The 11,435-nt window shown below is 44.5% G+C and overlaps 1 protein-coding gene across 3 annotated transcripts in view; it reads right to left on the bottom strand.

The window, feature by feature from the left end:
- Positions 1-548: 548 nt before the first annotated feature.
- TIAM1 (TIAM Rac1 associated GEF 1) overlaps positions 549-11,435 on the bottom strand; it is a 234,298-nt gene continuing 223,411 nt past the window's right edge. For all 3 annotated transcript variants that reach the window (XM_047795360.1, XM_047795368.1, XM_047795378.1), the window contains 3 exons: positions 9,310-9,397; positions 6,695-6,867; positions 549-3,040 (listed from right to left, as the gene is read on the bottom strand). In XM_047795360.1, coding sequence (XP_047651316.1) covers positions 2,571-3,040; positions 6,695-6,867; positions 9,310-9,397 — 731 coding nt within the window. In that variant the 3' untranslated portion in view covers positions 549-2,570. The remainder of the gene's footprint in view (positions 3,041-6,694; positions 6,868-9,309; positions 9,398-11,435) is intronic.

Consider the following 11,435-nt stretch of genomic DNA (forward strand, 5'->3'; position numbering starts at 1 on the left):
TTGAATCCAGTCCTCACAACACTACGTCAGGTTCTTAACCTCCTGAGCCACAACAGGAAGTGTGAAAGAAATTTTTTTTTGCCTTTTTAGGGCTGCACAGATGGCATACGGAAATTCCCAGGCTAGGGGTGGAATTGGAGCTACAGCTGAGCAAACCAATGAGCGAGGCCAGGGATCAAACCCGCATCCTCATGGATACTAGTGGATTCGTTTCCGCTGAGCCACAGTAGGAACTCCAAGAAATCTTTTATAACTGTGTATGGTGACAGAAATTAACTAGACTTATTGTCTTGATCATTTTGTAATATATACACATATCAAATCTTATGCTCTATACCCGAAACATATTATCACACTTCAATTATACCTCAATAAAAAAATAAACTAAAAATAAAAAGTCAAGCTCTACCAAGTCCAATTTCCCTTTGTTGATCGTAATAATTATTCAGGATGCAGGGGAGAATTCTCAGGAATTTTCTCCCCCATCCCCTATCCTGCCAATAGTTCACAGCCATCCTCCCACCCAGAAAGGCACAGCACCAGCCAGACACTTTTCAGTATTTTTTATTGTTTGACAGGCATTTACAACGTTCCATTCATAGACCTAAAAACATAAAAATAGACCTTCTTTCAGCTTATAAAAGAAATATATAAGAACTTTTGACATAGACACGTCATGACCTTATGTACAAGAGACAATGGCACCCTCTCCAAGCACCAGACTTTCCAGCATTTTCAGACGAACCCGTTGCACTGGGACTGGTCAATGTGACTAGCGGAAGGCTCTGCTTCCGTTTTTCCATCCAGACACAAGCAAACTGGAGATGATATGGAACAATGCAGTGATACAAAGGGAATAGAAACCATTCTAAAGCTTTTTAGGAAAATCAGAAGATATAGCAAAAATTTAATAGAATAAAACTCTCGAAAGATCAAGCTCAAAGCCCTGGAAACCCGCAAGGGGAAGGATACAGGATGCGAAAGCAGGTAAAGCAAGCAGGGGCATAAGAGCATCATGTTCTGACCTCTCTATTGTCTGGAAATATAAAGTCATAACTGATTTTTATAAAATATAATTCCTAAAGCTACTATAAAATTCAGGTCTTTAAAGTACCTACTGATGTGTCAAACACCAAATAGATATTTTCCCCAAAAAGAAAGTGTTCATATTATTGAAACCTTTCTTAGGAAGTGGATATTTGTGAAATGGGAAAAATAAAACAACAACAAAGCTATAAACCTTTTTTTTAAAAAAAAATTGAAAGTGCTTTAACTTGTTTTTGTTCTTCCTATTTGGAAATCTGTTTAGAACATTAGATTTTTCGCATGTTTACCCTGTTCTGTTGGCATGGAGAAAGTGTTAAACCCAAGACGTGTTTTCGAAGAGGTTGTTTTGTTAAGGGCGTTGGTTATGGACTGTCAGGGAAGGGAGAGGTAACCTATGGATGAAGATGCAACTTTGATGGGAAAAACCAATGATCACCATGGCAACCCCATGAGGAGTCTCCCCTCCCCGCCATGTGCAACAGACACACACACTGCCCATTCCGGTGTCATGTTTAATCCAACCAAGCTCCCGTCTCAAATAGAGATTCAAACATTGAAAAAAAAAAAAAAATCTGCTTCTCGGGGGAAAAAAAAAAACTCCTAAGTATCTTGTTGGCCTTTCATATATAAATATAAAAATTACCACACCTCACTCTCTCTGTAAAAGGTAAAATCCTCATCTTTTAGACTCAGAGTTACACTAACACTGTACAAGTCTCATCTGTTTGTGCCCCTGCATCTCAGGTATAATACAAAAAAATAGTGTTTGTTTTTTTTTTTTTTCCAAGTGATAAATTTGGATCTCTTTCAAGGAGTTTGGCATCTTTATAATTCTCTGCAAAACTAGAGCTTCCAAACACGGACATTGAATCAGACCAGCCATAGACCGAAACAGAAGAGGAAAAAAAAAAAAAAAAAAAAAGAAGGCTCATCAAAACATAAAACTCCACCCTCTCCTCACACATTCTTAAAATACACAGATATTCTCAGACATTTAAGAGGGAAAGGAGTGAGAACACTGCAAGTGCAAGCTGTACAGTTGCTTTGCTTTGTTTTCCCAACTAGGAGATGGGACTGACTTCAGAGAGTCTTTATTATTTTTTTGTGCGCTATCCTTTCAACGAATCTGTTGGACGTACTTCAACTCCTGGGGTGATTTGCTTTCCAGTGCTATAGAAAAAAACTTTTTTTTTTTTTTTAATTCGTTAGGCCCTGATTAATTGAGAATAAATAAAAGCCCTTGGTAATGTACAAGAAGAAAGGACTTGCGCTCAGTTGGGATTCTTGAACAATTTTCTGATGTGGTTAGAAAGGATGAAGTTGGGTGGCTACATGGCTTCAGGACAAAGTCAGCTGCCAAAACCGTGTGTGCAAGACTGCGAAATTTAAGGAACATCCTCCCCAGTACCCTGCCTTGAGGGGCGGGGCGTGGGCGGGGCGTGGGGCGGGGCGCGGCGTGGGGGCGGGGCGGGGCGGGGCGGGAGACGTATCTACACAGACTCTTCAGCGGGCACGAGACACCGTCAGATCTCAGTGTTGAGCTTCCTGGAGGGGGCAAAGTCTTCGCGCCTAACCCAAATGACCTCCTCGCTCGTGCTCTCCAGGCCTCCATTGATGCCCGACAGGGCGGCTTGCTTCTTGAGCTGCGTCATGCGGGACGCGTGACTATCCAGGGGCTTCCGGCCTCTCTCCCGCTGACTGATGCAGGCAGCCTGAAGCCGCTCCTGCAGGTCTCTGTCCGCGGCGGCGCCTTTCGCGGACTCACAGAACTCATCATCGTCACTGAGGATGTCTGTCTCCTTGATGTCATCCTGCTCCTCATACTGAGCAAGATCAAACTGTTCCTCTACCCAGCGGTCAGTGTCCCCGCCACCGGGGGGCTGCTGGGACTCCTTCTCCGGGCTGCTGGCGGAGATGGCGTCAGAATCAATGGTAAACCTGTTTCGGGCCAGGCGCCGCCTCCTCCTCCCAAGAGACTTGCTTGGGGCGGACACTGCACACACACACAAAAATATAAAAAATAAAACCCCACATGCTTTACGTGAGATGAAAATCCAGAAAGCAAAGCAAAGAAAAATAAAGACTAAACGATATGCATTTAGTGCCTGGATGTCATCTGGGACTTGAAGCCGGATGGCACCAGTCTCTGGGGGTCTTTACCCGGCACAGATGTCTGGACTTAGAGGATGTTACAGCTGCTGAGGAGAGGGAAGGGCGGTGCGGTGGGGGTGGGCTGTAGGTTACGAGAAAAGGGGGATTCAACTCCCTCTGAAATAATCAATTTCTTTACCCTGTACACCCGGGAGACAGGTAATGCAGATTCTTGGTGTGGCAGGGCAACCAGTGATCTTGGGGTTAATTAACCATGGCCCTCAACTCTGATTACGGCCCAGGGCACAGTGCTCTGAGGAGCTCCTGGGCTGTCCTTGAGTCATTTAACTGGAATAGGTCTTTCGGGAGGATGGGGGATGCTTCTAGAGTTTTACTGTCTTTGTAGAAATCACCACGATATGTTAAGGAGGGAAAAACACTGGTCTGAGTTCTATTGCTTTCTAGGAAACAGAATGGAACCCTTGCTGAGGATCTGCAGTTACATTAAGGGCACAGCATCATTTCTGGAGAGCCTGCAGAAAAGAGAGGGTCTCAGAGATATCCAACTCTCTTGCTTACAAAGCCTCATGTAAACTGTGAGTCTAAGCAAAGGTGAACCTTAGTCCCTCCAGACTCTGTTCTGTGGACCCCATTTCTCTTCTACAAAGCAATTAAAACACCAGCGCCTGAGGAGAATGAGAAAGAAAGAATACGACACCCAGGCAGCTGATTAACAAAGTGCTGGATACAGTGACTAACAGTTAAGAAAAACACATCTCTGGATTCATTCTTTCACCCTACTGCCCCCTAGAATGCCAGAATTATTAAAAAAGAAAACAAAAAAAAAACAAACAAAAAAACCCCCAAAAATCAAAAACAAACAAAAGACACCACCCAATCAAGCAAACAATCCCACCACACACACATAGACTAAAGATACATGGAAACGCTACCACTTCTCCATGGATAGTGAAATGGACCACAGGCTTTCTGATGGGAGGGTGGAGGCTAGACACCAGTTAGGAGCTGCTTTCCTGAAACCTAAGCCTGAGAAACCATCAAGCTGCTTCAGTGCTGCTAGATGACGATTCATAATTACTGCCAAATGTAGCCTTGACTCCAAACACAGCGGGTACAAGGCCAGGGAGCTGGACAACGGGCTAAACTGGCTCCCATTCTAAGCATCCTCTGGCTCAGACCCCTGAGCAACCACCATCATTCCTCAATGTTCTACCATCTTAAAGGATGGTGTAAATGGACCACACTCTCACTCAAGGAGGGGAATGAAAACCATTTCCAGGAAAATTGGAAAAAGAAAAGAATTTTTAAAGACAAAAACTACGACGGCACCAATTCCATTAGGAAGAAGCAAAAATTACCATTTGGTTTTATCTCAATACTGTCATAGTGGAGACTGGCTCTCTCCAATCATGTTATTAGAACTACCTCGGTTCAGAACGGGGCTACTGGAGACAAGTGTCAGTGATTTGCAGGCTGAAGGATTTCGAGGCAAAATCTGCTAATGTCTGTCTTCTAGAAATGAGTCAAAAGTAAGATGAGTTGATGGATGATCAATGGATATGTGAAAATGAAAATATATCAAAACGTTGACTAGAGATGGTAGGTATGAGTGTGTATAAGTCTTTCATTTGTTCTATCGGTCTCATTTTCATAAGAAAATGTTGGACCCGAACATGTAACTGGGTTATTAGCAGACATACAGTAAGTACTTTTTGACTAAGCGAGGCAGGATATTTGCCTTTGCTGTCCTAGTCAAACAGAGCAGAAGGAGAAAATAAACTAGATGGATATTCGTGACAGTGCATCATGAAGCATAAGAATCTATCCTTTATTAAAATGATATATAATAACCCAGCCAGCTTTCTAGGGTTCCAGGAGACAAGGGAATATTTCCATTGTTCATTGTTAGGACGATTAGCTAGTGCTGCGCTCATCGTCCACTCCGACACCACTTTTAAATCGTCTAACCTGAAGCTCCTAATGCGAGTGAGAAGCTTCAAAAAGCAGGGTGGTAAAGACTTTCTTCAGCCACAAATGAGCCATCAGGCAAAAAAAAACCAAAACTTCCCATCAGCCAAGGCCAACGGGCTCTGACATCAAGGCTTTCCCTCTCAGTGTTCAAGATGACGGCACAGGTTGTAGCAACCTTGTTTGCTTTCATTCCAAAGGCATCTCAGCAGGAAAACTGATGAGTGTCCCACAGACTAAAAATGTGCCATTTCAAACTGAATGCAGCTCTGACTTTACAGTCATCGATTAACAACTGACATCTGGCCAGTGACAGGGTTTCTTGAGGTGGGAACACATATTCCCTGTCCTAATTAAATATCTCCTGGCAAGTGAAAGGAACAGGTGAGACAATTCCAAGGTGAAATACTCTGCCGTAAGGTCAACAAGGATCAGCAAAGCTTTTTATACAAGGAATCCATGAGAAACTGTGGATAGGAGAGTATGCAAGATGCTTGGGAAATATTGGTGAACCCTAAAGAGCACTGCGTGTTTGCCATACGAGGTTTTCAATAAACACTTTTCCACTGATTGGAAAATAGATGTAAGATAACTAGCCCCTTAACAGTAGTTGAACTTAAGGTACCTGAAGAGTGTTAATAGACCCTGTCAAGCTAGTAGGTTAGGTCCCTGAAAACCTGCAACCATTCACAGTTCCACACCTGCCTCTTCAACACAAATGAGAACAGGCGGAACATTCATTGGAGCAGAGGTCAGAAGCCTTTTTTGGCAAATGCAAAGGAAGCCTCTTTTATTGGCATCTTCCCTGCAAAATTCTGGACTGCCTCTTAAGAAAGGAGCAATAAAAATGTTCATATCTCTAAATGTTCATGTCACTAATACTCAAGTGTTATGAAAATATCTTTCTTCCTAGATAAATCTGAATGCCATTTACAGGTGGTAGTATTGTTCATTACTTCTTTAAGGTGATGGAATAAGTCCTATAAGAATATTGACTCTGGGACCATTTAAACTCTAGCTTCCTTTTTTCTAATAGCAGCTCAAGGCTTCCCCACATCAACTAAAAATAACATCACAGGCACAAGGTGAGGGTAACATCTGACGTGGCATCTGGTCTAGCAAACACGGACTCCGTACGGAGAACAGGTTATCACCATGTTTCCCCAGGACAAAGCCACCGTGGTCTCAGAAGGGTGGGCTTGACCTTGCTGAGGCACCACACACCGCTTTTGGCGGGACCAAGCTGGCTGTCATGCAAAGCAGCGACCCTCATTCAGCAAGCAGGCAAAGACAGCTTCTCTCGCAAGAGAATGCGCTCCCTTCCAGGCTTGGTGAATGAGAGGGGAGCTCATCAGCCAGGAGGAGGGGGGCAGCGAAGGGAAAGCTTGAGGGAGGACAAGAGGAGTAAACCAAGGCAGGGGGCTGGGATGGGGCACCTGGCCAGGGAAGAACGCCCTCCAATGCCAGCCCCCACGAGGCCACATCTAATTCTTGCTCAACCAGGACGACTCGTCCTACAGTGGAGCGGGGGTGACGGGGATCTTGAACGTCTGAATCCCCACAGTACCTGCCCTGCTCATGGCTGGCCTGGCCCCTTTCAGCGCACACAATCGTTTTCCTCCAAAAGGGACATATTGCTGGGACGAGGGGAGACTCTCGGTCTTCAGGAGCTGTCTTCGGTGCTTATCACGCAGGATGGAATGCACAGCTTTCAGGAAATCCTTTCGGCTCTCTGGGGAGCTATGAAAAGGAGATTTACGCGTGTTAGGGACATGGTACTTAACCCACAGACAATTTCTGACGTTATCAGGTGCAGCCAAACAAATGCCCCTGAGGATCAAAAGGGAAAGACGGAGGCCACCACTCCAATTTCCCTGCCAAGTCGTGTGTTCATCTCTGGAGATAAAAGAACACGTATGCCTTTCCCTTTATACTTTGTGATTCATCTCCTGTAGCCAATGTGGGACAGCACAGCCCATTAAAGAATAGATTGATGGAGAGATGGATTTTGCTTCACAAAGTGGCCAGATTCTGCTCTTGGTACTTTAGGCAGAGCCTTTCATTCTAAAAAGTAATTTTTTTTTCTTTCTTTTGAGGGCCATACCTACAAGATATGGAAGTTCCCAGGCTAGGGGTCAAATGGGAGCTACAGCCGCAGTCACAGCCACTCAGAATCTGAGCCTCATTTGCAATCAATGCCACAGCCTGTAGCAAGGCCAGATCTTTAACCCAATGATTGAGGCCGAGATCAAACCTGCATCCTCATGGATACTAGTTGGGTACTAAACCCACTGAGCCACATGGGGAACTCCTAAAAAGTAATTTTTCATAGCTGAGGAACCATACAATTCTTGTGGCTCTGCAGTGCCCCTAAAAAAAACCTGATGTCCCAATATCCTTAGTTGCCTGTGACATATCAACGCGTCCCATGGCATGCTTCAACATGTAAATATTAAAGCTATATTGTTAAGAACTGGAAAATCTTCCTAAGTCCCAACTCCTCCCATAAAAAAGAGCTTCCCGAGTCAAAGTTATTTTTCTTCTTAAGTTCTCAGTTTTACTGATGGACGTTTCACCTGGTATTCCTTATGGACAATGAACATGGCATCTCTGGGGCAAGCTCTTTGGACCCCCATGGACTTACCAACAAAATGGCAAGTGGATTAGCCTAAATAGGTGGTAAAGATGGTGCTCAAGCCACATTAGGTTATTGGAAAAAAATTTGATTCTCATTCCAACAGCTTCCTGGGATCTGGAGGTATGGATCCCTCTCGCTCAACACAGAGGATGTGCAGAAACACAACATGGGCCTTGAGGTCAAACCCACTGTGTTTGAACCCTGTTCATTTGCTGTAAGGTTCTGGCAAAAATACCCTCTCGGAGCCTTGGCACTCCATTTGAAAAATGGAATAACCGTACCTCAGTCTAAGTGAAATAATGCATGTAAGGTGCTTCGCAGAGTTCATGCTTGATAAATGTGCCTTCTTACTATATCGGCAATAACATTATAAAATATTGCTAACAACCCTAAGAATATTGATTCCGTTGGGAGTTTTTTAATAGGGAATCCAGAGCATACTGTTATCCACAGTGTGGGGTACTGGGTGAGTACTGAGTAAATTCCTGAGGATTGTGGTTAAATTAAAGCCTTAAGGAGTATAGGAGCTATTTAAAGCCAAATATACCAGAATGCTGGTTACTGGGACTACCCTGTTTGGTATTTTTAGGAAAAAAATAAAAGAGAAAATTGGCTCCTTTTGAGAAAAGACCTCAAATTCTCCAAGCCACGGTCCAAAGTGGCGGGGGGGGGGGGAAGGTGTTGTAGGGGAGTGAGAATAAGAAGAAAAAAAGTAGCAGCCTTCGTTTAAGTTCAGCTTCCACTCAAGATCTGGAGGTGAACATAAGCCACTTGGGCTAACCTCCCCGGGCAGAGGTTTCTCCACCTGAAGAGGAATCTCAGCAACACCCGCACACACCCTCCCTCACCTCCTGCCAGCTAACTCTCCGTCTGCTGCATCTCAGAGGCGTTACAGTGCCAACGATGCATCCAAACACCAAAAGTAAACCTAAGACAACCCACGTCCTTCTAACCTCTCAAGATGTACATATGGGAAGAAAGCCCTCATTTGAATATTGAATTTATATGAAAATTCCCATTTCCTTTTAGAAAGATATTCAATTAACCAGGCTACTGTCTTCTTTCTGATATCATCAGTTGAATGGATCCAATTACTCTTACTTAATAAGCATCCAATAACTTCTCGGAGTTCCCGTTGTGGTTCAGTGGTTAACGAATCCGACTAGGAACCACGAGGTTGCGGGTTCGATCCCTGGCCTCGCTCAGTGGGTTAAGGATCCGGCATTGCGGTGAACTGTGGTGTAGGTTGCAGACGCGGCTCGGATCCCGTGTTGCTGTGGCTCTAGTGTAGGCTAGCGGCTATAGCTCCAATTAGACCCCTAGCCTGGGAATCTCCATATGCTGCAGGAAGTGGCCCTAGAAAAGGCAAAAAGACAAAAAAAAAAAAAAAATCCAATAACTTCTTAAATGTACAAGGAAAAGGAGTGGCTTCTAGGGTTGCACAGGCTGGGCTGTAGAACCCAGGGGGGCTTAGGGACATCAAGCACGGTCACATTCCTTCCCTCTGGGTGGCCCAATCCCCACTTCCTGGGCCTCAGGCTCACCTGCAACACAGGTGGAAGACCCTCTCCGGCCTCCCTTCAGACTCTGATTTCACGTGGACAATTTCACACACGGCATTTGCTTCTGCATCTAGAGAAATTAAAACAAGGATGAATTAGAGTGTGTTTCACAGAGATTTATTTGCATTTTTACAAAAGCATTTTCCACGCTTTGGTGTTAAGACTAAATAACGCAGAGCCACAAAAGACCAGAGGAACTTCATTCCAATCCCGGGATCTCAAGAAACAAAGTGATTGAGAGTTTCGTGGGTGCTAGGAAAAAGAACACTTGGAAAATCTCCAGTTGCTCAAATCTCCTCCTAGAGGGGCGAAAAGGACAATCCACCAATCCTACTGATGCCACAACTGACCCTTTCAGCTCCACAGCCCGTTTGGCTGAATCTTTGCAATGAAGGGATTAGTTGAGTTGGCAACAGCTGGACTAAAGAGAGCCCCAGATTCCTGTGGCGATTTTATCAGGCCAGTCATATAAAGAGGCACACCCTTGCCATCGGTAGGACAGCCTTCCTTCCCCCTGAGTGACCAGGCCTGGTGCCGGGGACAAGTGTGTCCTGGGAACGAATGCAGGGCGTCTTCTTTCTCATCCTGCCCATAGCACTCGATCTGAGTGAAGCCAAAATGGGACACTGAGACGGGAAGAAGCAGTTATATTTAGAGGTAATTTCTGAATCCTTCAGTGCCTGAAACATCATGTTATCATGTGATTTATTATTAGTGTTTATGAAAGAAACAATCCCTTCCAGACATTCAGACTGCAATTCAGTGCCGAGTCTTTTCCTGACCTAGTGGTTCAAAACTCTGGTCACAAACCCTCACTGTGCCCACGTTATATAACCCCAGCCACCCTTATACAGAAAGTTCCACAAATTTTCCCAAACTAAGACAAAAATCTAGAAATTCCCACCTTGGATTCTCACATCCACTGGAATTTATTTCATAATGAGGGGGCAGGTTAGGTAGTCTTATATGTGCATTAAAATAACTGTTTTTTTTTTTAGGACTGCATCTGCGGCACATGGAAGTTTCCAGGCTAGAGGTCAAATTGGAGCTGCAGCTGCTGGCTGACACCACAGCCAAGCTGCATCTGTGACCGACACTGCAGCTTGTGGCAATGCTGGATCTTTAACCCGCTGATGGAGGCCAGGGATTGAACCCACAGCCTCATGGATACTAGTGGGGTTTGCAACCTGCTGAGCCACAATGGGAACTCCAAGATAAGCTTTACTGCTGATATTTTAAACTTTATTTGAATTAAAAACCAAAGGCGAGAATGAGATGCCATGTTCACAAAGGTGGTTTTGTTTTCCAAATTTCAACTCTTTATGTGTTTAGTCCTCAAGGAAGGCAAAATTCCTGGCTGAGAAGCCTTTGCAGTTCCCTATGCGCATAAGCTTTCTCATTTATAAAGCAGGCACCAGGCAATACAGATCCTTCACAAGCTAAGATTGCCCAATAAGTTACCCTAGTATTTAAGTGCCCAAACCTCAAAATACTATTGTAGCTGTTTGTAGAGTTCTAGGTTCCTGAAAATTCATGTGTAAACAAATATGACAAATCAAATCAAAAATGAAAAGGTGCCAGGGTAAATCTCTGGGCCAGAAGATTAGACAGTAACTTTTTTTTTTTTTTTTTGTCTTTTTGCCTTTTCTAGGGCCGCTTTCCAGGCTAGGGCTCTAATCAGAGCTGTGACCACTGGCCTACGCCACAGCCTCAGCAATGCGGGATCTGAGCCGCGTCTGCAACCTACACCATAGCTCACGGCAAGGCCGGATGCTTAACCCACTGAGCGAGGCCAGGGATCGAACCCGCAACCTCATGTTTCCTAGTCGAATTCATTAACCACTGTGCCGCGATGGGAACTCCAGACAGTAACCTTCTTAAGGCAAATGGTCATCCCCGAGATATTTGCCTGACATGGTTTTTGCATTTGAGTTTTCTTCCTGAAACACATCACCACTGGGATGGAAGCAGCATCTAGTGTAACTCAGGTGGGTCACTACAGCAGGTCTGTCCTCATGACACTGAACTAGGAAAGAATTGGTTTTATGAGAACTGACGCCAACTTTATGGCTCATGGAGGTGACACATAAACATGGGGAGAAGATGAG

This window comes from Phacochoerus africanus, chromosome 1 (genome assembly GCF_016906955.1).
Source record: "Phacochoerus africanus isolate WHEZ1 chromosome 1, ROS_Pafr_v1, whole genome shotgun sequence".
Lineage (NCBI taxonomy): Eukaryota > Metazoa > Chordata > Mammalia > Artiodactyla > Suidae > Phacochoerus > Phacochoerus africanus.